At 57.9% G+C, this 25,598-nt stretch overlaps 4 protein-coding genes across 8 annotated transcripts; 2 read left to right on the forward strand and 2 right to left on the reverse strand.

The window, feature by feature from the left end:
- Positions 1-9,743, forward strand: ESAM (endothelial cell adhesion molecule). The gene is made up of 7 exons (XM_032709616.1): positions 1-48; positions 5,448-5,605; positions 6,834-7,047; positions 7,124-7,279; positions 7,423-7,545; positions 7,649-7,787; positions 8,182-9,743. Exons 1-7 carry the CDS (start codon positions 3-5, stop codon positions 8,531-8,533), a joined length of 1,188 nt encoding a protein of 395 aa, XP_032565507.1. The 5' UTR covers positions 1-2; the 3' UTR covers positions 8,534-9,743.
- On the reverse strand, positions 8,672-16,024 carry NRGN (neurogranin). 2 transcript variants are annotated; one of them, XR_004360751.1, is made up of 4 exons: positions 15,846-15,875; positions 13,080-13,286; positions 9,774-10,276; positions 8,672-9,613 (listed from the first exon to the last, which is right to left on the reverse strand). XR_004360751.1 is itself a non-coding variant. In XM_032709620.1 (3 exons), exons 1-2 carry the CDS (start codon positions 15,858-15,860, stop codon positions 13,080-13,082), a joined length of 222 nt encoding a protein of 73 aa, XP_032565511.1. In that variant the 5' UTR covers positions 15,861-16,024; the 3' UTR covers positions 10,076-10,276. The 2 variants fall into 2 exon arrangements, 1 of the variants encoding a protein (XP_032565511.1); XM_032709620.1 differs by lacking the exon at positions 8,672-9,613 and having other exon boundaries at positions 10,076-10,276; positions 15,846-16,024.
- A 2,877-nt stretch (positions 16,025-18,901) lies between these two features.
- Positions 18,902-20,445, reverse strand: SPA17 (sperm autoantigenic protein 17). Of its 3 annotated transcripts, none has more exons than XM_032709618.1 (4): positions 20,364-20,445; positions 19,846-20,018; positions 19,506-19,576; positions 18,902-19,377 (listed from the first exon to the last, which is right to left on the reverse strand). In XM_032709618.1, exons 2-4 carry the CDS (start codon positions 19,997-19,999, stop codon positions 19,303-19,305), a joined length of 300 nt encoding a protein of 99 aa, XP_032565509.1. In that variant the 5' UTR covers positions 20,000-20,018; positions 20,364-20,445; the 3' UTR covers positions 18,902-19,302. The 3 variants fall into 3 exon arrangements, with proteins under 3 accessions (XP_032565509.1, XP_032565508.1, XP_032565510.1); XM_032709617.1 differs by having other exon boundaries at positions 19,846-20,020; positions 20,346-20,436; XM_032709619.1 differs by having other exon boundaries at positions 20,305-20,431.
- A 39-nt stretch (positions 20,446-20,484) lies between these two features.
- SIAE (sialic acid acetylesterase) lies at positions 20,485-25,576 on the forward strand. Of its 2 annotated transcripts, none has more exons than XM_032709673.1 (10): positions 20,485-20,627; positions 22,001-22,165; positions 23,172-23,335; positions 23,419-23,557; positions 23,643-23,826; positions 24,116-24,225; positions 24,309-24,442; positions 24,660-24,814; positions 24,893-25,088; positions 25,165-25,576. In XM_032709673.1, exons 1-10 carry the CDS (start codon positions 20,576-20,578, stop codon positions 25,438-25,440), a joined length of 1,575 nt encoding a protein of 524 aa, XP_032565564.1. In that variant the 5' UTR covers positions 20,485-20,575; the 3' UTR covers positions 25,441-25,576. The 2 variants fall into 2 exon arrangements, with proteins under 2 accessions (XP_032565564.1, XP_032565565.1); XM_032709674.1 differs by lacking the exon at positions 20,485-20,627 and adding an exon at positions 21,085-21,168.
- The last annotated feature ends 22 nt before the right edge of the window (positions 25,577-25,598 follow it).

The raw sequence follows: 25,598 nt of genomic DNA on the forward strand, positions 1-25,598 counted from the left end.
CCATGGGCGCTCTGCGGCGGGCGGCGCTGGCGCTGGCGGCGCTGCTGGGTGAGCCCCGCGGGCACCGGGGGGCACCGGGCGGGACGCGGCGGGTACCGGGAGGGGCACCCGACAAGATGCGGGAGAACCGGGGGGCGCCGGGCAGGACGCGGGAGAGCTTTCGGGGCACACCGAGGGGGACGCGGGGGTAGCGGGGGATGCGCCGGCCAAGGCGCGGCACCCGGAGCGCACCCGGCAGGAGCCGGGCGGTGCCGGGGCTGCGCTCGGCGAGACGCGGGAGGAGCGGTGGCACCGCGCAGGACGCGGCGGGTACGGGGCAGGACCCGGTGGTACCGCGGGGGAGCACCCGGCAGGAGTCGGGAGGCGAGGGATGCACAAGGAAGGACATGGGAGAGCTTTTGCGGGGTCATCGGGCAGGACCCGGGGGTACCGCGGGGGTCACCGGGGCAGGGTGTGGAGCAGCCCGGGACATCCTGCAAGACGCACGGGAACACGGGACCACCGGATAGCACCCTGGAAAGCTTTAGGGTGGCATCGGGCAGGACCTGGGGGTGCTGAGGGGGGTCACAGCACCCACCTGCCCCTGTCTGTGGCCCCAGTCCCCCCACCCCAGCAGGCAGGTTGGCAGGTGGGGGGGCCCAATCTAGGGGTGTCCCGAGTGGGGAAAATCTGGGTCCCCCTGGGAAAAGCAATTTTTTACCTTGAAGCTGCCAAATGGCACCTTCCAGCACCCCCAAACCCAAAGCCATGCAGGGACACCCCGGGGACTCCGATGTGTCGGAGCCGATAATTCCCCTCTGGCGTCGAGCTGGAAAAAAATCCATTTGGTTTCCTTTTCCCTTGTTTACTGGTGCCCCACAGCCACCCCAGCTGGTTTTGAGGTGAGGGGGCTCAACCCTTCTCCGTTCACGGGTTTTTCCCTCCTTCCCCTCCCTATTTTTCCCACCCTATTTGAGTTTTTTTTTGAAACGCCACAGTTGCTCCAAAGGGAAATGTCCTTTGGCGTTCCCAGCCAAGGAGAGGCCTTTGGGGAAAGGAAACGGCCCCAAAAACAATGGCAGCAGCATTTCCTCCCAGCGGGGTGCTGGGTGGGGGTCCCGGAGCCGCCACTTGTCCCTCCTTGAAGGTTTTCTTCCCTGATAAAAATTAATTGGAGGGTGTTGGGACGAGGCACAGGGTCACTTAGTCCTTAAATCCACCAGAGTGTTTCTTTGTTGCATCCCGACGGCGTTTTTTGCATGGAGTTGTGATGGGTTACCCCAAAACAAGTCATGCCCGAGCCCTGGGATGTGACATTATGACGACCAAGAGCCCAAAACTACAGCAAAAAGTCACTTTTGAATCCCAAATGTGTGGGATTCCTTTAAATTTGCTTTCAAACAATCCATCCTCATCCTGTGGGATCTGCACAGGATCGTGATGGGGAAAAGCAAAATGAGGGGTGATGTTTGGCATCCCTGTCCTCATCCCAATCCCGTCCCACCCTATCCCCAGTTCCATTCCCAACCCTTTTCCCTTTCCAATCCCATCCCCAATCCTATCCCAAATCCCTTTCCCTATCCTATCCCACCCTCAATCCCATCCCCAATCCCTTTCCCTGACCTGTTCCATCCACAGTCCCACCCCCAATCTCATCCCCAACCCACCCCAATCTCATCCCTATCCCATTCCTAATCCTATTCCATTCCCATTCCCATCCCATCCCTGCCTCCATCTCCCACGGCAGGGGTTGAAGCGCGTTTCCATCTATAGCAGAGTCACGTATGATTTTTGTTTTATTTAATTTTTTTTCCCCAAATTTGGTCTCTCCGGAGGATACGGCTCCTCCCGCCCCCCCCACCCCCGGGGTCGTGAGAAATGCCGTTGTGGATTTTCCCAACGGACACTGCTCCACAGTCAGGCATCTCCTATCTGCCCGTTTATAAATAGTTGGAGTTAAGGGAAGAAGAAGAGGAAAAAAAATTCCCCAAAAATAATTGAGAAAAAAAAAAGAAAATAAGAAAAGGGAGGCGAGTGGCTGCAGCGCCGAGATGCTCCTTGACCTTTTTCCAAGCTTTTCTAGGGGTCCTTTTTCCGGCCAGATTCCCGCTGTGTATTTTAAATCCCGAGCTTGGTCTTTTGGGATTTAATTTGGGTCTGGGTTTCACATGACTCCGGCGCCTTAATCCTATCAACCGGGGTCATCAAACCCCAACCGCCTCCGGGATTTAGTTCCCTGTATACAGTAAATGGCTCAGAGGCTTGGGGGGGGGCCTGGGGGTGTTGCTTTTTTGAGGGGTTCAGGCTGCACTGTGAGCCGGGAAACAGCTTTTTCGGGGTTGAAATGATGATATTTTGGATGAGAATGGGATGGTTGATATCAGCACTGGGATTAATATCGAGGTTGCAGGGATTTAAAGGTGATTTTTATTTTTTCCCATAGGGAAAAAATTCAAAGGCAAATTTAAAGTGAGTTTTTGTTTGTTTTTTTTTTTTTCTTTCAATAGGGAAAAAAACTTTAAAGTATTTCCAGTGGTAATTTAAAAGATATTTATTCTATGGGTAAAAAAAAAAAAAAAAAAGACAAAAAACCCCAACAAGTAAGGGTATTTTTAAAGGTAAATTTAAATTCATTTGGGTTTTCCATATGGAAAAAAAAATCCCAGCAGATGGGCTGGAGCAGAGGGAAGGCAGCCGGGCAGGTGTTTAGCTCAGGGCAGCTGGATCAGAATCCAGGTTTTTGAGCACAGAGAGAGGCAGGAGGTGCCCGGGGCCCCCCCAAACACGTATGAGCACCGAGAGCGGCTTAATTTTTTCGATCTGGTTAAAGCATTAGAGGATTTGGAGCGTCGAGGTGGCCAAAGCTGGGGCTGTGCCAGAGGGTTCGGTCCCTCCTGTGCCTGCAGCTCCAGCCCCGGCTCTCCCAGCCCTCTTCAGGGTCACATCTGCCTGAGATGAGGAATTTGGGGCGAATGCGGCACGAAAAAGGGGATTTGGGGGAGGGAGCAGCCTTGGGATCCAGCTCCATCCACCCCTCCCCAGTTGCCTGGAGGATCCTCGGCGCCTCTTGGCCCAGCATCAGGGCCAAAACTGCTCCTGATGGAGGGACTGGGATGAAAAACCTGGATTTTCCCAGGTGTTGGGAATGCACAAGGGTTTAGGAGTCACTTATCAATGGCATCTGCATCATTGATGAACTTCTTTATTATTATTATTATTATTATTATTATTATTATTATTATCATCATCATCATCATCATCATCATAATCTCCTCTGTCATCACTATTTAGTGACCATTATTATCATTATAATAATTATTACTTACAACTGTTATAAATAAATAGAATTATCATAACTGTTATAATATAATAATTAATACCATATAATACATAACTATAAATATTAGAACTATTATAATTATTTTCATTAAACTACAATCAAATTCGTAATTATTCCACAAGGTGTGTATAACCTGTTATCTCTTTTCCAGTAGAAATCACGATATAATTGTTGGATATCATCTATTTTCTTCTAGATTATCCCAGTTTAACACAACTTTATCCCTAATAATGGATGAGCCAGGCTGAAAACACCTGGATTTTCCCAGCTGTTGGGAATGTTTAGGGGCTGTGGCATCATTTAATGATTCCAGCTGCAAAATTAATGAACTATATAACCGTGTTCATAATTATTAATATAATTATTATTTTAATCTCATTATTATCACTGTTATAATTATTATTATGATTTATAATTGTTGTAATCACTGTTGTAATTATTATAATCACTATTGAAATTACAATTATTATTATCATTATCACTATTATCATTATTAATATCACTTTTATCGTTATTATTATCACCTTTCTAATTATTATTCTCACTTTGATCATTACTCTCATTATTCTGAGCACCATTATAACTCTCACATCACCCCTATTATCCCTATTCTCACAAAAATCTACCTATATTTATAATTACTATAAATTATATGTTCTCGAAGATCTATTTTATTCTGGAAATTCCAATTTAATGAGTCGCCGTCTCATATTTCCTTCCACACTCCCTAAATTTAATACCGTTATCTGTATAGCTACATATAAATACACTATAATTAGCATTATTTTTCCGTGCTGTCTGTTGGATTCGATACCACAGCTTGATGTAATTAATAATACTAATAATATATCGATGATTTGGGACCCGCAGGTGCCTCGGGCATCCCCCCCACCCCCTCCAGGACTTAAGGGTTTATGTTCTTAGCCCGGGTGAGCTATTTTTACGCATCCTCACCAGACCAGGCCTGATTTCTCCCGGTTTTTCACCAGAGAAAGGGAAATTTAATTATTTTTTTTTTTTAATTCCTGAGAAGACTTATCAGCCGGAGCAGAGTTTCCTGCCCGGAGCTGGAAGGCTCCGTCAGGAAGCAGCGCCGATGCCTTGCCGGGTGGGGGGATGAACGGATGCGGGAGGAGGCTAAAAATACTCCAGTGTGCCTTGTTTTCCTCTTCCCACCCTGGAAAAATCCAATTACAACCTCTGAGCTCTTAGGGAAAAGTGCGAGGCCGTTGGAGGCTCCCGAAATCCTTCAAACCCAGGGGGTTTTCCCTCCGAAGCCAGGATTTGGGATGATGGGGTAGGATCATCCTTTCCACCCTGCGTCCCCGTCGGGAGCATCCCTGGGGCTCTGGCAGGAGCGGGGCCAGCCGGGGACACAGATCGATGGGCGGGACGCAGGGATGGAGCCGCCGGGATGCGGGGCCTCGATGTTCCCCCGGGAAAAACAAAGCAACCCCGGCACAAACTCAGCCTCCCTGAGCCGATTAATTTTCTGGCTGAGCCTCCCAGGCAAAGCTGGGGAATAATCCCAAACATCCCCCTCCGGTCCGTGGTACCCACTCAGATCCCATCACCTCCATCCAGTGGAGTTTGGGGGGATGCTGGGGTGCAGGGGACACAGGGATGGGGGGATTGGGATGGGATATTTGGGGTGGAATGGGATCGGGGTCAGGGAAGACCATCCGTGAATTATCCCGGTTTAGCACTGGCAGCAAAAAGGGGGGATGCTGGGGAAGGCTTGTGGGGTGCATATGGGGGCCCCTGCTCTAAATAAATCCCGTGGGATCTGGTGCAACATCATGGGGGGGTTGGGGATACCCCAATACTGAGGTGAAGGGGGGGTCTGGCTGCTGGAGGAGGGGGGATTTATGCTGGAGGTTTTCCCATCCTGGGCGGCAGGGGGAAGCGGGATGGGAGGAAACAGCATTGTCTTGCATCCTCTGGAGCAGCCGGAAAGCCCTTCCCATGCCGGGGAAGGAGGCAAAATGTCCTCCTGGCTCAGCTTCCTGGTGATAACCCGAGATTGTTGGGTTTTCCGTTGCGAGCGAGGAGGTTTTCCCACAGTCGGTGAGGTTCTATGGACAAGTGGCACCTGGGGTTGAGTCACATCCCAATTTCCCACGGGCAGGTGTCTCCTCAGCCGTGCTGGAGGTGCACGTGGGGACGGACTCGGTGTTCGCCGTGGAGGGGCAGCAGGCAGTGCTGCCCGTCTGGTACACCAGCCACTCCCAGGAGAAACCCTACATCCTCTGGCTGCTGCACAAGGGGAATGCCGGCCCCTTCCAGGTGAGAGGGGTGTGGGGACAGAGGGGACAAGCTGGGAGGTGGCCATAAAGTGGGGGTCCTCGTGGTGTTCGTGATACAGTGGTGCCCACGATGGGGGGAAGCTTATGGTGCCCACCAGGGAGTGGTGGCCACGGTGCCCATGGTGGGAGGATGCCCGTGATGGGGAGGTGACTGTGATGGGGGAATGCTCATGGTGCTCACCCTGGGAAGGTGCCCACGATAGAGGGAACCTGACAGTGCCCATGATGGGGAGATGCCCACCATGGGAAGGTGTCCGTGATGAGGACATGGTGCCCATGATGGGGAGATGCCCACAGTGGGGGGATGCTCATGGTGTGGTTCCCACAGCAATGCCCATGGTGAGGAGTTGCCCATGATGGGGTGAAGCTCATGGTGACCACCATGGGGAGATTCCTGTGGTGGGGGAGATGCTCCTGGTGCCCATGGTACCTACGACAGGTGGATGCTCCTGATGGAGATGAACCCATGGTGCCTACAGTGGGGAGCTGCCCGTGGTGCTCGTGATGGGGTGGTGTCCAGGACGAGGGGAAGCTCATGTTGCCCATGATGAGGCAGTGACCATGATGGGGGGAAGCTCACAGGGCCCCCCATGGGGTGATAAGCGTGGTGCCCACCATGGGGCAGTGCCCTTGATGGGGAGTGCCCATAGTGATCTGTAGATGCCCATAACGAGGTTGTGCCCACAGTGCCTGCAGCAGGGAGCTGCTTGTGGTGTCCACAGCAGGAAATGCTTTCGGGGGGAGGTGACCATGGTCCTCATGATCTGGAGGTGCCCAGGGAGGTCATCATTGGGCCCATGAATGGAGACACCCACACTGGGGGCATGCCCAGGATGCCTGCATAGGGAGGTGTTTGTCATGCCCAGGATGGGGAAATGCCCTTGGAGGATGCTCATAGTGCCCACAACAATGGGGAAATGCCCACAATAGGGGGACACTTGTGGTGCCCACGAGGGGGAGATGCCCACGATGTGTGGGGGGATGGTTTTGGTGCTCATGATGGGGGGATGATCATGGTGTCCACGGTGGGGAGATGTTCCCATGTTCCCACAGTCCCCAAGTTCAGGATGCTCAGGGCAGATGAGGCTGGAGGGGGCTCCTGCAGCAGCTGCTGCTCCGCAGAATATGGGATTTGTGGGGCTTTTCTCTCCTTCTTCGCCTTCTCTGGAGGGGCCAAGGGGACCAAGGGGGTGTTTTCCCCCGTGCAGATCCTGAAGTACCTGGACGGCACGGTGAAGGTGGGGGAGACGGACCTGAAGTCCCGCGTGGGGTTCCTGTACCCAGTCCTCACCCACAACATCTCATTGGTCATCAACGCCACCCGCGAGCGCGACTCGGGGCAGTACATGTGCACCGTCAACGTGGTGGATGACGGTGCCCCCGAGGGCAGGGATGTCGGCGTCATCAACCTCACCGTCCTGGGTAAGGCTCCGCCGGACTGCGCGGCTCCCCTCGGCCTCCCCGTGGCGACCCTCGGGACTAACGCTGGTGCCCGCAGTGCCGCCGGCCGTCCCCGCCTGCCAACTGCACGGCACCCCCACCGTGGGCGCCAACGTGACCCTGAGCTGCTCCTCCAAGAAGGGGAAACCCTCGCCCACGTACCAGTGGGAGCGCACGGACCCCACCCCGCAGGTCTTCTTCCCCCCGGCCCAGGGTAAGGGGGCACCTCTGGGGGGGATCGGGTGGGCTGGAATATCCCCTGAAGCTTCAGCTGGGGGATTCCTGCCCACTCCCTGCACGAGGAGGGGGCGGTGAGGGGGGGGACTGTGGGGCAGAACCCAAATTTTCCACCCGCAGACCTGGCCAGGGGTACCCTCAGGCTGACCAACCTCTCCCTGGAAATGTCGGGTCTCTACGTCTGCACAGCCGAAAACCGAGCGGGTTTTGAGAAGTGCAGCATCGTCCTGGAGGTGCAGTCAAGTGAGTACGTGTCCGCAGGGTCGGGGAGAGGGGGACACGGTCCCCATGAGGTCCCCGTGGGATCCCTGTGGGATTAAGGGACCTCTCCGTGTCTCCCTGGCAGCGAGCACTAAAGCAGTCATCGCCGGCGCCGTGCTGGGCTCCCTGGGCGCCCTCGCCACCATCATCTTCTTTGCCCAGCGGGTTGTTGGCTACAGGAGGAAGAAACGTGACAGCCAGGAGGAGGGAGCCAACGAGATCAAGTGAGGCTCCTCTCGTGGGGGAGGTTCAAATCGCCCTCGCTGGGTTTCAGCGTTAATGGGGGAGGAGGAGGTTCCCACCTAGGGCCAGTCTTTTCTAAATTTCAGAATTAACAGTGGGGAGGGAGTTACTGATCTCTGGCCGGTTATCACTGAGCTTCAGAGTTAACAAGGGGGGGGGGTGAGGGTTCCACCTCTGTCCAGTTATCATTAGGTTTCAGAGTTAATGGAGGCATTTTCCACCTCTGTTTTCCCCCCACTCCCTTTTGTCCCCCTCTTTGGGGGTCCAGGAACTCTACTCAACCTGGGCGGCCCCGCTGCTCGGGGAGGGGATGCCAGGGCTGGGAATGTCAGGGTTCCCGGTGCCACTCTCTCCGACAGTCTCCCCTCTTGGCAGGGAGGACGCTGTGGCGCCCAAAACCCCGTCGTGGGCGAGGAGACCGGCTTCGGACACCATCTCCAAAACCAGCACCCTGTCCTCCATCGCCGGCCCCCGGGACAAACTCTACGCGGCCAGACCCCCCTCTGACACCGCCTCCATCCTCACTGCCACCGGCAGCTACCGGGGAGCCCCGCCCCGGGGAGGGGGCCGCCCCCCCAACCTGCCTCCCCCCGCCGTTAACGGGACCCCCCGGCGCCACCAGGACCCGGCCGCCCCCCCGGGAGCGTTGCCCCCCTCCAGCCTGGCCCGGGCGGGCGCCGTCCCGGTCATGGTGCCGGCGCAGAGCCGAGCCGGCTCCTTGGTGTGAGCACCTCCCCTCAAACACCAGGGGTGCCCAGAGCCAGCACACACACACACACCCCTCAACCCCACCCCACCCCCGTTTTCTGGGGTGGTTTTGTCCCTTTTTGGGTTCCTTTTCTTTTTAACACATGCCTCGAGCAGCTGGACTCGTCGTGGGGATGTTTAATGGGTGCAGGGGCCCCCTGGGTTTGGGGGGGCTGAGTCTCCCCGTAAATATCACCCCCCAAACCAGCCCCGGTCCTGCCCCGGCGAGGGGGGTGTGGGGCTTCTTATTTTTTTTATATATCTATATATCAGTGGAAAGGAGGATTTTTCATAAAAGACCATTAAAAGTGGGGGGCGGGAGGCAATGGGCGGGCAGGGGACGCACTTTTTTTAGGAGTTTTCTGATTAAAAGCTGCTGTGCTGCCCAGCACCGGCGCTTTAGGTGAGTTTGTGGGGATTTCGGGGTTGGGGGGGTCCCACAGCCTTCTGGGTGAGGTCACAGGGCGGGGTGACGTCACAGCACCAGCCAAGGTTCTTGGGATGAGGTGACACTGTGGTGCACGTGTGTTTCACACCCTGTGACCTGTCACCACGATGTCACCACGAGTGTGTGACATCACAGCTTCCAACTCCTGCCTGTTTGATGCCATACAGGCATGTCACACGTCCATGAGTGATGTCGTGCAGGCCTGCATGATGTCACACCCAGCATCAGACAGCCAGTGGTGACATGACACATGCCTGTACGGTGTCACACATCCCACAGTGACATCACACACATTTCTATGGTGTCACACATCCCACAGTGACATCACACACATTTCTATGGTGTCACACATCCAGCAGTGATGTCACACACCCCTGGATTTTGTCACACATCCCACAGTGACATCACATACACCTCTATGGTGTCACACATCCAGCAGTGACATCACACACCCTTGTATGGTGTCACACATCCCACAGTGGCATCACACACACCTCTGTGGTGTCACACATCCAGCAGTGACATCAGAGACCTCTGTGGTGTCACACATCCAGCAGTGACATCAGAGACCCTTCTATGGTGTCACACATCCCACAGTGACATCACACAGACCTCTATGGTGTCACACATCCAGCAGTGACATCACACACACCTCTGTGGTGTCACACATCCCACAGTGACATCAGAGACCCTTCTATGGTGTCACACATCCAGCAGTGACATCACACACCCCCCTATAGTGTCACACATCCAGCAGTGACATCACACACACCTCTGTGGTGTCACAGCAGCTGTCACACGTCCAGCAGTGACGTCACCACCCACCTCGGGGCGGGAGCACCCCACGAGTGTTCTCCCACCCACCAGCGACGTCACACCACGCCCTGTGCAAGTGCGTGATGTCACTCCCGCCGTCACACGGCTGGCAGTGATGTCACACGTGCCCGCACGATGTCCCACACGCGCGTGTGACATCAGTGCTGGGCACCACCCGCCCCGTGCCCCTCCCCGCTGTGCCCCGCGGTGACCTCACCCTCCGCCGGGGACATGGAACGGCACCAAGGACAGCCCGGGGCTCTGGCAGGGGCGTTTATTGGGATGGGGGGTCTCCGGGGCGGGGCGGGGCAGCCGGGGGTGGGGGCAGGGCCTGGCTGCTGCGGGGCTCCGGGGGTCGCATGCGGGGGGCGATGGGGCAAAGCGGGGGCTCCTGGGCCTCGGCGGGCGGCGGCGGGGGGGGCCGGTGGCGAGGGGGGTCCGGGGAGCGGCTGGTGGCCCCTGCAACAAGGAGAGAGCAGTCAGCCCTGGGCCTGGCCCTGCCTGCACCCGCACCCTGAGCCCTGCCTGCGCCCTGAGCCCTGCCTGCTCCCTGTGCCCTGCCTGCACCCTGAGCCTTGCCTGCTCCCTGCCTGCACCCTACACCCTGAACCCTGAGCCCTGCCTGCTCCCTGCCTGCACCCTACACCCTGAACCCTGAGCCCTGCTTGCTCCCTGCCTGCACCCTACACCCTGAGCCCTGCCTGTGCCCTGAGCCCTGCCTGCTCCCTGTGCCCTGCCTGCACCCTGAGCCCTGCCTGCTCCCTGCCTGCACCCTACACCCTGAACCCTGAGCCCCGCTTGCTCCTTGCCTGCACCCCGCACCCTGAGCCCTGCCTGTGCCCTGAGCCCTGCCTGCACTCTGTGCCCTGCCTGCACTCTGTACCCTGCCTGCACCCTGAGCCCTGCCTGCTCCCTGCCTGCACCCTGTGCCCAGCCTGCACCCTGTGCCCTGCCTGCACCCTGAGCCCTGCTTGCACCCTTCCTGTACCCTGCACCCTGTGCTCTACTTGCACCCTGCCTGCACCCTACACCCTGAGCCTTGCCTGCACCCTGCCGGTGTCCTGCCTGCACCTTCTCCACACCCTACCTGCACCCTGTGCCCTGCAGCTGCACCCTGCCTGTACCCTGCCCACGCACTGCTCCTGCAGCCTGCACTGTCTCTGTGCCCTCCCCCTGCCCACACTCTCTCCGTGCCCTACTTGCAGCCCACCCACACCCTGCCTGCACTCTTGTCCTGGCTCCACTGCTGCCTGCACCCTGCCCTCACCCAGCCTGGGAGCATGGGGGGACCCCCAGCCTGCACCTCCCTGGGCAGAGCACCCTGGCAGAGGGGGGCAGAGGGGGAGAGCCTGTCCCCCCTGCTGCCAGCCTGCTCAGCCCCCCTAACGAGGCAGCCCTGAGGAACCTCCAGGCCCTAAGGAGCTGCACAGCACCTGCACTTGGCAGCTGCTTCCCCACTGCAGCCCCAGGGCATCCTCACCGAGTCCTCACTGCAGCCCCACTGAATTCCCACTGCATCCTCAGTTCATTCCCGTTGTACCCTCACTGAATCCCTGTTGCATCCTCAGTTCCTTCCCATTGCACTCCCACTGAATCCTCATTGCTTTCACACTGCATCCCCACCACATCCCCACTGCTTCCCCATTGCATCCCTGCTGTGTCCTCACTGTGTTTCCACTGTGTCCCCACTGGATCTTCCCTAAATCCCCACAGCATCCTCAATTTGTTCCCACCACAGCCCCACTGAATTCCCACTCATCAGCACATCCCCACTGCATCTCCCTGAATCTCCAGTGAGTTCCCACTGCATCCTCACTGCATCCCCGCTGCCACTGCACTACATCCCAGTTCAATTCCCATTGCATCCACTTTATCCCTTCTGCATCCAAGTTCCATCCCCGCTCCATCCTGAGTTCATCCCCACTACATCCCAGCTGCATTCCAGTTCCATCCCTGCTACAGCCTCAGTTCATTCCCGTTGCTGCCCCATTGCATCCTTTTTGAATCCCCACTGTTTCCTCACTGCATCCTCAGTTCCTTCCCACTACATCCCCACTGCATCCTTGTTGAATCTCCACTGCATCCTCTGTTCCTTCCCACTACATCTCCACTGCATCCTCCTTGCATCCCCACTTCATCCTCACTGCATCCCAGTCCCATCCCTGCTCCATCCCCACCAGCCCCGCCACAGACACGTGGCCAAGCCTGCATCACGCCCTCCCCGCCGCTAACCCCAAACCAGCATTCCCGGTATCCGAGGCCATTCCGCGCTCCCGGTGTCGGCTCGGCACAGGGCACGGCCCGGGCACGGAGCAGCCGCCCCCCGGGCTCCGATGCCACGCGGCCTCGGCACCGTGGGCGCTTTTTAAATTTACCTTTTCCTGCCAGGAGACTGTGACACAGGCTTTTAAAAATAGCATGTGCTGAGGCGAGGCGCTCGGGGTGGTGTTGCTAAGGGAGAGATTCAATCCAAATCTAGGGCTGCGCCTTCCCATCCTACTTCCCATCCTTCCCAACTACTACGGCGCGCGCCCAAAATTAGGGCAAGGCAGGGGCTGCCTGCTCGCGTGCTTCCATCTCCTGGGAGGAAAAACCCCTTCTTCCTCCCAAATCTGCGCAGGGAAGGATGCTCCATCTTAAATCTGCACAGGGAAGGATGCTCCATCCCAAATCAGCATGGGGAAGGATGCTCCATCCCAAATCTGCACAGGGAAGGATGCTCCATCCCAAATCTGTGCAGAGAAGGATGTTCCATCCCCAATCTGTGCAGGGAAGGATGCTCCATCCCAAATCTGCATGGGGAAGGATGTTCCATCACAAATCTGTGCAGAGAAGGATGTTCCATCCTCAATCTGTGCAGGGAAGGATGCTCCATCCCAAATCAGCATGGGGAAGGATGCTCCATCCTAAATCTGCACGGGGAAGGATGTTCCATTCCAAATCTGCATGGGGAAGGATGCTCCATCCCCAATCTGTGCAGGGAAGGATGCTCCATCCCAACTCTGCTCGGGGAAGGATGCTCCATCCCAAATCTGCGCAGAGAAAGATGTTCCATCCCAAATCTGTGCAGAGAAGGATGCTCCATCCCCAATCTGTGCAGGGAAGGACACTCCATCCCAAATCAGCATGGAGAAGGATGCTCCATCCCAAATCTGCGCAGGGAAGGATGCTCCATCCCAAATCAACACAGCAAAGGATGCTCAGAGCAGCATCCTTGTCCAGTGGTCCCGTTCTGGGGGTTGGAAGCGGGTTTGGGATGTACCTAGTCTCCGTTGCGGAGGTCGCCGCCGCGGGTGCTGTTGGCGCACTCGGCGTCCTTGGTTTTCCGGTCGATTTCCCCCCCTTTGATCTTCTTGCGGGTCATATGGCCACGGAAACTAGCCTGGATCTTGGCGGCCGCCGCGTTGGCATCGGGATCGTCCAAAGGGATGTCCAGGATGTCCTCGTCCAGCTTTGTGCAGGCTCCCTCCTGGTGGCGGCAAGGCGAGGGTTACAGCTGGTGGGACCTCAAACAGGGTATCCCCCTCCCCAAAGGGATCCATTCCAGAAGGTCCTCAATTAGCCCCTGTGCTAAAAATTAGGGGGGAGTGGAGGGTGTCGTAAAAATTAGGTCTATTTGTTAAAAATGAGGGTCCTTTGCTAAAAATGAAGGAGTTTGCTAAAAATGAGGGGGTTTGCTAAAAATCGGGGTCTCTTGCAGGAGCCTTGGGGGCTTTGCAACTGAAGGTGCAGCAAGGGAAGATGCTTCACCCCCTGCCCATCCCTAAATCCCACCCTGGGCCACCCAGCTGCAAGAACTCAGCTGGGTGGATCCTGATTCCTGGGGGTTCTGACACAGGGAGCAGAGGATGGGTTCTGGGGGGGATTTTTTGCAGGGTGGGGGGGCCACATTGTACAAACCAAGCTGCTCATGCCTCTGTTTCCCCCTCCCTCACAACCTGTTGCATCCTCCTGCATCCCTCCCCAGGGCTTTGGTTGAAAACAGTGGGAAATTTGAGAAGGGAGTGATGCTGGAGGGGAGGAAAAGCCCCTCCAAGGATAAATCACTACAGCCCAGTCCCCTCCTGCCACATCCCACTGGAGCAGTTGGACCCAGCACCGAGACCAAGAGGGAAAAAAAAACCCACAGGAAAAAGAAATGAACTGGAAATGAGCCAGCGTTGGATGCTGGGCAGGGAGTGAAGCTTTCTTGTCTCCCCCGAGGGGCTCAAAAGTATTTAAAGGAGTTTTTTTGGGGGGGGTTATTTGGAAGCTGTAGATTTTGGGAGGGGGGAGGGTGTTCATCCTGCCAGAGAGTGGCCACGGCTCCACAGAGTTGCTCAGGTTGTTTTACCGCTGCCAAAGGTGAGGGGAGCAAAGGAGCAGCAGCTCAAGTGACGGCTCCAAGGTGGAAGTGATATGTCCAGGGTGGAAATGGTATAGCCAGAGGAGAAATCCTATAGCCAGGGCAGAAATCCTATAGCCAGGGGAAGGAAATGCTATAGCTAGGAAAGAAATCTTCCATTCAGGAGAGAAATCCTATATATGGGGGGAGGAGAGGGAACCCATATCCAGGGAAGAAATCCTATATCCAGGGGAGAAATCCTATATCCAGAGGGAGGAAATCCTATATCCAGGGAAGAAATCCTATATACAGAGGGAGAAACCTATATCCAGGGAAGAAATACTATATCTGGGGGAGGGAATCCTACAGTCGGCGGAGAAAACCTATATACAGCGAAAAATATCCTATATCCATGGGAAAAATCCTATATCCATGGAAGAAATCCTATATCCAAGGGTGAAATCCTATATTCAGAGAGAGGAAATGCTGCATCCATGGGAGAAATACCATATACAGGTGGAGGAAATCTATATATGCAGGGGAATTTCCTATACCCAGGGGAGAGATCCTATATTCAGGGGAGAAATCCTACATACAGGTGGTGAAAACCTATATCCAGGTTGAGAAATCCTATATATAGGTGGGGGAGTTGTATATTCAGGAGAAAAAACAGCCATATCCAGCGGAGACATCCTATATTCAGGGGAAAAAAAACATATCCAGGGGGACATATCCTAAATCCACAGGAGAAATCCTATGTCTAGTTGGAGGAATCTTTTACATAGGTGGGGGAACCCTATATCCAGGGCAGAAATCCTATATTGAGGGGACAAATACCATATCCATGGGATAAAAACCTCTACGCAGGGGATGAAAACTTGTATCTAAGGGAGAAATCCTATATTCAGAGGGAGAAATCCTATATATGAGGGAAAAAATCCTATATGTCGGGGAGAAATTCCATATCCAGAGAGGAGAAATCCTATACCCAGGGTGGGTTTTGCCTCTTTGGAGGTGCCCAGGAGGAGGGATGGGGGCTTTTCCCGGTGCTACCACCTGAGCAGGAGCGGGGAAAGGGGGGAAAAAAGTGTGGAAAGGGGAAAAAAAAGAAAGAAAAAAGAGGAAAGGGGGGAAGAAAGGGGGAGAGGGGCAGAAAAAGTCAGGGAAAACAAGGAGAGAGGGGGAAAAGGATGTGGGTTTGTGCCGGATCAGCTCCCCGAGCCGGCCAGCAGCAAGGGGAGCTCACCCTCGGGTGAGGAGCGAGGGGTGCAGCTCCAGTTGATCCCTTCATCCACAGGCAACCCCCGATCCCGCCTGGACAGTAATTTAGAGGGTGGAGGAGGGGGAAGGAAAAGCTTAAAAAAAAGCTGGATTTGGGGACGGGGGTGATTTTCCCGAGCGGGCTGTGGGATGCAGGACGCTGCCCGTGCTGTGGCCCCGGCGGGATGGTCCCTGAACTGGTGCGAGGCAGGAGGGGGATTTGGGGCGGGGGGGCTGGGGGGAGATGGGCCTGGGGGGCTGCAGCAGCGCTGGGGTCGGGGGGAGACGTGGAGTTGGTTGAGCTCTTGGGTGCAGCACCCATCGCACCCCCCGCCCCCGCCACCCCAAACCCCCTCGGCCGCCCCCGGACCTCAACGCTAATAACGGATTAAAGGCGGAAAAGCGGGTGCCGGGTGGGGGGGAGAGGGGGAAGGGGGGACCTACATTGCAGCAGTCCATGGCGGAGGGCGGGTGGGCGGCCAGCGGCGGGCGAGGGGCTCCGGCAGGATCTCGCTTCCCCGGCAGCTCTCCCGGCGCAGGTGGCAAGTTGAGCGGAGCCGCTTGCCTACGTAATGCGCTTTCCTCCGGGCGAGCCTATCAGCCCGACACCCCTGCCAGGCTTTTGGGGGGGAAAAGGGGGGGGTGTCTTATTTTTTTTTTTTCCTCCCTTTCTCCTCTTTTTTTTTTTTTTTTTTTTTTTCCCTCCTCCAATTTTATTTCGCAGCCTCCAACTCCCTCCTAACACTTAAAGGAGCCGGCAGCTCGCCTCGGAGTTTCGTGGAACACAACATCACATGTGGAGGACGCGAGCCAAGATCTGACGGGGCTCGCCCTCGGCGTGGAGGGGTTTTTTTGTTTTGGAGAGAGAGGGGACAAAGCTGCAGTAAATGGGGGCTACGTGTGCATTTTTTTGGGGGGACACTTGGCCCACAGTGATGCTGGAGGGAGGTTTTGCCCCCCCCGGGTTCGTTTGCACAGGGGGAAAATTGTTCTTGACCTACTTAGGACTTGGTCCCAAAGAAGAGTGTGGATGAGGATGGCGAGGATGAAAATGATGAGGAAGGGTGGGCATGGTGGGACACCACGTCCCAGCGAGCACCCCCTTAAGCTCAGGGGTGATGTGCCCAACTCCAGGCTCCACACAGAGGAGTGGGCTCCACTCTTGGGGTCTAGGGTCCCTTCCCCACTCACAGGAGCATCCAACCCCCCACATTTGGGGTGCTCTCCAACCAGACCTGCACCCCCAGCTGCTTTCCCGGCCCTTGGTGCTGCCTGCAGACCCTGCTTCCAGCCTCGGACCACGCCGAGGTGCTGGGACTGGCAGGGTGAGCCGGGGCAGCCCAGGAAAGAGGAGGGACCTCCAGGGCAATGCGGGGGGCTGCAGCCTGCAGCCCCCCCATCGCCCGCCTCGCTCTCCTCTAATCCGGGTTTGGGAGTTGCTAAGCAACTGCATAAATCGCCCGTGGGCTCGGCGCCGATGCCGCTCCGGCCGGCCCCCAAAACACGGCGTGGCCCCCCCAGACAGGCACCGGCACCCCCGGCCCACCCGCACAGCCCAGCCCTGCCAGTGCCCCAGGGTGGGTTTGCTCACCCTGGGGTCGTTGTTCTTGGGGGCCTGGTGGCACTGACCTTCCTCTTTGCCATCATCTCATCCCTGTCCCACTGACATCGCTCTCACTGTTCCTGCCACTGTCCCCACTGCTGCCACCAGCCCTGTCCCCATCCCTGATCTCATCCCCATCACCTCCATCACCTTCTCCATCCTCACCATTTTGCCTGTCCCCATCTCCATCACCATCCCCGTCATGATCCCCATCCCCGTTCCTGTCCCCTCCCCTGTCTCCATCCCCATTCTTGTCACCATCCCCATTCTTGTCCCCACATTCTTGTCACCATCCCCATTCTTGTCCCCATCATCATTCTTGTCCCCATCCCCCTCATAATCCCCATCTCTGTCCCAATTTCCAGCTTCAACCCCATCACTTCTGTCCCCATCCCTATCCCTTTCCCCATCCCCATCATCACCCTCATCCCTGTCCCTATCCTTAGCCCTGTCCCTTTCCCATCCCATCTCCATCTCTGTCTCCAGGGTCATTCCAGATGGATGCAGGTGGTGGCACTCCTTGTGGCCTGTCACCCTGAGCTCCCCAGGACACCCAGACATCCCACTCCCCATCCCACTCCACCCCATTCCATCTCATCCAAGGTACATCCCACCCCTGCCCCCCACCTTGACCCACACTTGGAGGCTGATGGGTGTCACCCCCACCCCACAGCACCCAGGCACACAAATCCCCCTCCAGAACATGCTCCCAAGCATCCCTCAATCCTTCCACCAGCTGTTGGCACCCTACTCTCCCTGCTGGAGACGCTTTTCCACCGCCACCTCTTCCCACCAGCGTGGCTGGGCGTGTGGGGAACAGCTCTGCTCCAGAAAACCCCGCTCCAGCTTCCAGAAGAAGCCTCAGCAGCTCTTCTGGGATCCTTCTCCCTGTTTTCTTAGACCCTGCAGGTCCATCGCTGCCCGCTCCGATCAGAGGAGACAGCGTGTTTGGGGGGAGCGAAGAGGGAAGGGTTTTCGGGGTGATTCATCCATCAAGGATCTGGGAAGTTAGCCCCAAAATTAGGATTAGTCCCTCAGTTAGTCCCCAAAATCCGCTCCAGCCGTGGCCCCCCAGTCCTGGCAGAGCCACCGAGCGCCGCCGTCTCCCGCAGGCTGCGGCTGCGGAGGAGGGACGTGAAATGCCAGAACATTTCTAATCATTAACGGCGGGTTTTGAGCCCATTCCAGGCTCTGCATTTTTCCTCCCCGGGTCCCTTCATCCGGGTGATGCTTTTCCAGGTGCTCCAGCACCTCCAAAATCTGAATTCCAGAGGGAACAACTCAGATTTTGGGAGGGGAGGAGGACGGGCAACCGCAGCTGGGCAAGACCTGCCGGGAACATCCCGCCGCTGTGGTTTGAGATGGTTGGCACTGAGGTGTTAAAAAATCCTTTAAAAAAAAAAAAAAAGGAAAGAATCCTTAAAAACAAAATGGGAATTGGATGCTGGAAAGATGCCCTGGGCGGGCAGCGTTGCCGGCTGCCGAAGCAGGAGCCGGCAGCCGGCGAGGCGGTGCCGGAGTGGGGGTCAAGGCGTAGCTGGTTGGCATCAGCCCCGGCACGGGGTCCCCGCCAGCTTTTTTTCCTCATCCCTCCTTCCTGTTTTTCCCAGGGGAGCTGCCATCGTGCCCCGTGCCGTGGGCGAGCGCCGCATACGGCCGGAGAAAACAGGAAAGAGGAGGGAAAAACGGAGTGAGCACGGATGGGGGGCTCAGACCACCCCCAAAAATAGAACACAAACCCCATCACTAATTGCAGGGGGGGATTTTGGAACGACTCCAGGTGGGAAAACATGAAGTTCACCGGTTGGAGTGAGACTAGGGGACCCCTGCACACACCCCGAAATTCCGCAGAGGCATCTGAGCTCTTGGAGGTGGGTAGGAGAGGAGCAATGTCACATCGTTTCTTCACGCCGGGATGTTATTAAGTTTCTTCCAACCTCCAGGGATGCAGGGGCCTAAATATAGAGGCTAAAAATATCAACCCGTGCTCAGCTCAGCCCCAAACCCGGGAGTTTTTGGGGAGAAATCTCAGGTGAGCAGTGCTAATAACAGTCAGCGCTAATAACGCTAATAAAGGCCTCATTAAAGCAGCGCCGCAGGGGTGGGATGGGAGCCCCCAGGAGAAGGGCAGGAGCCGGGGTGGGATCAAGGGGTTTTTTTTGGTTTTGGGGTCGGATGGTGGGAAATGGGAGATTTGGGGCAAGCACTGGGGTCGTGTCCCTGGGGAGGTGTCCTGGTTCATGAGGGTTATGGGAACGTGCACCCCCTGGGCGTCTCTCTGGGCATTTTGGGGTGGAATCACAGTGTGTCGGTGCCCTGGGTGCTCTCTGCTCCCCCTGCTGCTGCCCCTGTGTCCTTGGCCTCCTTCGGTTCCTGGAAGAAAAGTGGGAAATTTAGGTGGTACAGGACAAGGGCAGTGGGAACGGGGTGTGGGCAGGGAGCCAGTGCAGCCCTCGGCACCCAGATTCCTCTGGAGGGGCCTGGAAGGGAGGGTGGCCTACCTGGGAAGGGGGCCAGGTGAGGCGGTGGTCCTCCAGCAGGGCTCCCCACGCCACTGGGTCAACAGCACCAGCTGGGGAAAGAGGAGGCTTGATGGGCACATGGGCAGGCACAATGACACGGGTGATGGGCACATGGGGCAGGTGTGACGCCGTGGGTGCCGGGCCTCAGGAGAGGCCTGATGATGGGTATGTGGGGCAGGACTGACACTCTGGTGATGGGCACATGGGGCAGGCCTGATGCCCTGGTGATGGGACATGGAGCAGGTGTGATGCCACACAGGCTGGGCAGGCAGTGTAGCATGGGGCGGTGTGGGGATGGGTGCTGGGCCGGGCCACTCACCCTCTCTCTGCTCCAGCAGCCTTTGGAAGTGCTGAGCCGCAAAGGCCACCACGTCGCCGGGCTGCTCCCGCAGCACTTCCCGCACCAGCCCCTCCAGCAGATTCTGGAAGCCGGCGGGCACCCTCACGCTGGTGGTGGAGAACGGGACGGACATGGCCGCTCTCCTGGACTCCCTGTGGCAGAACAGCCCGGGATTAACCCCAGCCCGCAGCCCCCTGTGCTACCGGGCAGCGCCGGGACTCGAACCCGCGGGCCCAGGGGGTGCGGGGAGGGCTGAGGAGAGGGGGCAGCGCCGCCGCTAGGGGGCGATCCCCTCTACGCACGCGCAGCGCGCGCGGCACGGGGAGGGCGGGGGGGCGAGCGCGGGGAGGCCCCCGATGTCCCCTCGATGTCCCCCCGATGTCCCCCCGATGTCCCCCCGATGTCCCACGGTGTCCCCACAGTGTCCTCAGTGCCCGCCGGGGTCCCTTGGGTCCCCCCGCGCTCCCGGTTTCCTCCTTCGGCCTCTGCTGTCAGACCCGGCCCGGGCCGCGCCACCGCCTCAGGCCGTGGGTGCGGACGCCGTCGCTTGGCAACCGTACACAGGCCACGCCCCCTATGCGGTGGCCCCGCCCGCGGGGCGGGGAGAGGGGCGGGGCCACCGGAGGGTCCGGGGACACCGGGGGGCAGCGGGGGGGTACCGGGGGATACCGGGGGCACCGGCGCCCTCACAGCCCGTTGTGCCCCCAGGATGGCGGCGTTGGCGCTGCTGGCGCTGCTGGCTCAGGCTCCGGTGGCGGCAGGTAAAGGGTTGGGGGGGGTTCACTCTCCGCCCCCCTCTCAGCCCCGCGGGCAACCCCTGCAGCGGGACCCCCCCCCAAACCCCACTTCGGGGCACTTTGGCACCCCAGCAGCCCGGCCTCCATGCCCTTGGCGTCTCCTAACCTCCCCCCCGGCCGGCTTTGGTGCCCATTGCACACCCCCCGAGCCTCGCTTCGGGGACCTTGGCACCCCCCCAGCCCCACTTTGACGCCCTGTGCACCCCCAGACCCCCTTCGGTGACTTTGCCTCCACACTGAGCCCCACTCTGGTGCCCTCCCAGCCCCTCTTCCATGCCTTTGGCACCCCTGCTTAGCCCAGCTTTCGTGCCCTTGCCGGCCCCCCAGCCCCTTTTTGACACCCTTCGCACCCCCCAAGCGCTGCTTCAGTGCCCGGTGCACTCCCGGAGCCCCAGTTCGACGCCCTTTGCACCCTCTGGGCCCCACTTTGACACCGTTCACGCCGCACCCCCTCCCCGGTGCCCTTGGCCCGGAGCTGCCGCCGTGGGACGGTGCTTTACGTAAGGTGGGAGCCACATGCGGCTCCTCGGCCGTGTCTCGTGGGCTTTCCTCCCTTCCCTCCTCCCTTCCCTCCTCCCAGCTGCTTTTTATAGCCTCCACTCACTTCCCTGGCGTCTCAGTTCTAATTTTTTTTTCTTTTTTTTTTTCTCCTCCGACTTGTTTTTTATATAACTCGTTCTTCCCGGAGCCTCATGGCAGGAGGCAGTGGGACCGGCGACGCAGCTGATTCCCGGGGAGCAGAGGAGTTCTGTTCCTTGCTTAAACCCCAGCCTGGGATGAGCTGCGGAGGAGATGGGGCTCCGTGAGCCCCAGCTGGAATCCTTGCCCCAAATTGCCCCTCAAACATTGCCCCAACCCCTTTTCAAACATTATTTTCTTTTCACGCCCCAAAAATGGAGCTTTTGGGGCTGCCAGGGCTTAGCCCTCTGCTTCCCTCCCTGCTGAAGGTGTCTTTGCCAGTGCCACATGCCTGGTGTTTCCCATCCCACCCTTGCCAAACTTTTTTCCCAAGGGAAAAATACATCAGAACATATTTATCAGCAAGGCTGGGCTGGCAGAGACACTCCCATGCTGTTATTAGAGGAACTTTTACCAAAATCTGTGTCCAAATCTGCGTAACACAAGATGTAACACACTCTCTGTGCTTTGGGAGATGAATTCTCTCCTGGGGACTTCAAATCCTGCCGCTTCCTCATCTCTGGGGTGATTTTAATCACTTAAGGCTGTCCAGGAAGCTGTAAATTGAGTGGATTCTCATATAATTTGTGTTTAAGAGGGAATATTTAAGAGGCTGTTTTCCTCTTGAAGCTGATGTTTGCCCTGTCTGGTGATTCCAGGGGGGATGCTCGGCTTTGCCTCCTACTATGGTGACCACATGGTGCTGCAGAGGGAGCCTGCGGGGGCCGTGCTGTGGGGCCGTGGGGAGCCGGGGGCCGAGGTGACCGTGACTCTCTCGGGGGCTGAGGGCCTCGTCATCATGAAGAAAACAGCACAGGTTAAAGGTCAGTCCCGGCCCCTCACCAAGGACTGGGGGCCGTTGGTTGTGGTGGCCGAGGAGCTCGTCCGAGCCCAAACAGGAGCAGCCAGTGGGGTTTGTCACCACCCCTGGGTTTGTCTCCTGGGGGTGCAGAGGCGATGATGACTTCTCCACATCATGCTTTCCCCTCTGCAGGAGATCTGGGGGGGTTCAGCCATCCCTGCCAGCCTCAGCCTTTGCTCACTTTGGTTCCCAGCAGCGGATCCCGTGGGCACCCAGCGGGAGCCGAGCTGGTGCTGGAGTGGGTGGCACCGCACAGGCTGGAGCCGAGCGGCGAGGCTGCCGAGGGGAGAGGGGGGATCTAGCTCCTCTCCCCATCCAAACAATCTCTGGGGAATCTCCAGAGCACTCCTGGCTTCTTTTTCTATCTGTGCCCCCTTGGGATCTCTAAGCCCTAAAGGATGGCGCCCGTGCAGGCAGAGACTTCCTGGGGGCTGAGAGGGCTCAGGAGCACCTCAAATCCCAGCTGCTTCCCTGCTTAGAGAGTTGGGGGGCTGCTCATCACCTTTGAGGGGGCAAAACTGCTGCCCAAGGGCACCTCCACAAGCTGGAGAGCCTGGAGATGTCTTATAGGAGAGCAGTGATTCCAGGAGATCTACAGGATCTGGCCCAAAAATCCATGCTAAGCTCCAGCAGAATATCTTCATGCCTCAATTCAGCACCTCTAAAATTAGCCAGAGACATCTCGGTGTCACACACACCAAGCTGCTCCTGTAGTCCCGGTTCCTCCCAGCAGCTTCTGCTCTGACACACATTTGTTTTCCGGATTTTCTATTTTAACCCCTAAATTCCTCCAGGAGGAAAGACCCTCTGATGGCAGAGAGCTTCCAAAATCCATTTCCCCAGCCTAGCTCTGTGGTGAGGAAGCTTGTCCATCCCCACTGGTTGCTGGCCGCTCATCTAATATCCCTGTGAAGGTCTTGAGATCTTTATAGTGCTGGTAGAAGCTAAGCACCATCCTCTTCCTTCAGGACCTTCTGGGACATGGACAGCTGTCCTGGACCCGATGGATCAGGGTGGTCCCTATGCACTGACGGCCAAGCAGGGCTCAGAGAACGTGACACTGCAGGACATCTACTTTGGGGACGTGTGGCTTTGCAGTGGGCAGAGCAACATGGCAATGACAGTCCTGCAGGTAAGGCCCCACAGCATGGATCAGGCAGGATCAGGCAGGGATCAGGCAGGGAAGCACCTCGCACACTCCCACCCCTTCCCCAGGTGGCCAACGCCAGCCAGGAACTCGCCGCCGCCGCTCGCTATCCCTACATCCGCATCTTTGCCGCGGCGCCTGCCCGCTCCGACGTGGAGCTGGAGGACCTGGAGCGGATTGCCTTGCCGTGGTCCATCCCCACAGCTGGTGAGTGCAACGTGCCTCCAAAAGAAAGCCTGGAAATGGCTTTTCCCCCCCTTTATCCCCTTGCAGCCCACTGTTTCTTGAGCAGAAAACCTGGGCCACGGGAATTTCACCTACTTCTCGGCCGTGTGCTGGCTGTTGGGGCGCTCCCTGTACGAGGCTCTGGGGTCCCCTGTCGGGCTGGTGGAGGCGGCCTGGGGGGGAACACCCATCGAGGCCTGGTCCTCCCGCCAGGCTCTGCAGGCGTGTGGGCTCCCGGAGGACATGGGGAGGTGAGAGAAGGTGCTGTGGAAACACCTCTTGCCCTGCACCACACTGCTTTTGGGGAGTATCCTCATCCTTTCCCACCCCACCTCCTCTCCTGCTGTCCCCTCTGTGCATTGTTTGTCCCCCTCTGGATAAAATCCCCTCCCATGCCGAGAGCGTAGGGCAAATCTAGGTGGGTGGAGGGGGAAGATGAGGCCCCCAGAGCTCCCCTTTGGCACGGTGCTTGCTTTAACCATGCAGGGTTAAGCCACCCTTGTGCTTTGCAATCCCTTTAAGCTCAGCTCTGTCTTCCAGCACCTCCCCACACTGGCATCTCTCCGGCCCACAAACGCCATCCGTGCTCTGGAACGCCATGATCCACCCGCTGCTCAACATGACCCTGCGGGGCATCGCCTGGTACCAGGGTGAGCCTGTTTGCATCCCCCCGGGGTGGAGCAGCCCCTGCTGTCCCACGGGGCTCTCACCAGCCCCTCTCTCTGTGGGACAGGTGAGGCCAACGCCTTCCTGCACACGGACCGGTACAACTGCACCTTCCCCGCGCTCATCGCCGACTGGCGCCGCGCTTTCCACGCTGGATCAGCCGGACAGACGGAGCCACTCCTCCCCTTCGGCTTCGTGCAGGTTGGGGGCATGAGAGGCAGGACCCCCATGGGGTTGCCCAGGAAGGTTTTACCCACCCTTTCCCACACTGGAGGCCACATCCAAGCTGGCAGCAGGGAGAGGATGCTGTAAACACACGGGCGGGTCCTGCTGGGTGCTGAATCGCAGGCAGGGGCCAGAGTGGCCGTTTTTGGGAGTGATGGCTAAGCCACTCCCCCGTTCTTCCCCTGCCTTGCAGCTGTCCACCTACCGCCGTGAGAGCCCCGATGACAGCTTTGCCCGGCTCCGCTGGCACCAAACAGCCGACCTGGGGGTTGTTCCCAATGCCAGGATGCCCGGCACCTTCATGGCCGTAGCCATGGATCTGGGCGACGAGCACTCTCCCTACGGCAGGCAAGTCTCGGGCCGGGGTGAGGGTGTAGGGATGAAGCTTTTGGGTACCAACCCCATCTCCTTCCTCTTCCTTGGCAGCATCCACCCTCGGGACAAGCAGAACGTGGCACACCGGCTGCTGCTGGGTGCCAGGGCTGTGGCATACGGGGACAAAGACCTGGTTTTCCAGGGGCCATATCCCACTCGGGCCGTCCTGGAGGTGACCAGGGGGCTGCTGAACGTCACCTACAGCCAGGAGCTCATCTGCCGTCAGAGGGACACACGGTCATTCGAGGTGAGGGGTAGGAAATCCTCCCCGAGGGGCTGGGAGAGGGGAAGGCCACGCTGATGAGGGTTTCTCCCCTCCCCAGGTGTGCTGCTCCAGCCAGGCGTCCCCGTGCCGGTGGCTGCCGGCACCGGTGGTGGCCGTGGGGTCCCGCACGGTGACACTGGCCCTGGGTGGCTGTGGGATGCTGGTGCTGGGCCTGCGCTACGCCTGGGCCGAGTGGCCCTGTGAGTACCAGTCCTGCCCCCTCTACAACCCCCAGGGGCTGCCTGCACCCCCCTTCCTGCTGGACACCCTCCCCACAGGCAGCACCGACAGAGAGAGGGAGCTGCTTCTCCTCCCTGGCTCTGGGTTCTCCTGAGGGATTTAGGGGAGAGGAGGGAGCTCAGGCTTCTGGGTCCCCTTCCGATCCTGGGAGGCAATGGGCTCGATTACTGTCCTACTAATTAAACAACTTTCCAGCTCCTCTTTGGCTTCAAGCCAAGGCTGCGGGGGGGGGAAGAAAGCCAATTTACAATT

The sequence above is a fragment of the Chiroxiphia lanceolata genome, chromosome 23 (genome assembly GCF_009829145.1).
Source record: "Chiroxiphia lanceolata isolate bChiLan1 chromosome 23, bChiLan1.pri, whole genome shotgun sequence".
Classification (NCBI taxonomy): Eukaryota; Metazoa; Chordata; class Aves; order Passeriformes; family Pipridae; genus Chiroxiphia; species Chiroxiphia lanceolata.

Coding starts and splice junctions, on each gene's coding strand:
- ESAM (XM_032709616.1), top strand. CDS start 3: ATGGGCGCTCTGCGGCGGGCGGCGCTGGCGCTGGCGGCGCTGCTGG. Junction 49..5,447: donor GGCGCTGGCGGCGCTGCTGG/GTGAGCCCCGCG, acceptor TCCCACGGGCAG/GTGTCTCCTCAGCCGTGCTG. Junction 5,606..6,833: donor GGAATGCCGGCCCCTTCCAG/GTGAGAGGGGTG, acceptor TCCCCCGTGCAG/ATCCTGAAGTACCTGGACGG.
- SPA17 (XM_032709618.1), bottom strand. CDS start 19,999: ATGTCCGTCCCGTTCTCCACCACCAGCGTGAGGGTGCCCGCCGGCTTC. Junction 19,577..19,845: donor GCTGCTGGAGCAGAGAGAGG/GTGAGTGGCCCG, acceptor CTCTTTCCCCAG/CTGGTGCTGTTGACCCAGTG. Junction 19,378..19,505: donor TCACCTGGCCCCCTTCCCAG/GTAGGCCACCCT, acceptor CTTTTCTTCCAG/GAACCGAAGGAGGCCAAGGA.
- SIAE (XM_032709673.1), top strand. CDS start 20,576: ATGGCGGCGTTGGCGCTGCTGGCGCTGCTGGCTCAGGCTCCGGTGGCG. Junction 22,166..23,171: donor GAAAACAGCACAGGTTAAAG/GTCAGTCCCGGC, acceptor CTCTTCCTTCAG/GACCTTCTGGGACATGGACA. Junction 24,226..24,308: donor GGGCATCGCCTGGTACCAGG/GTGAGCCTGTTT, acceptor TCTGTGGGACAG/GTGAGGCCAACGCCTTCCTG.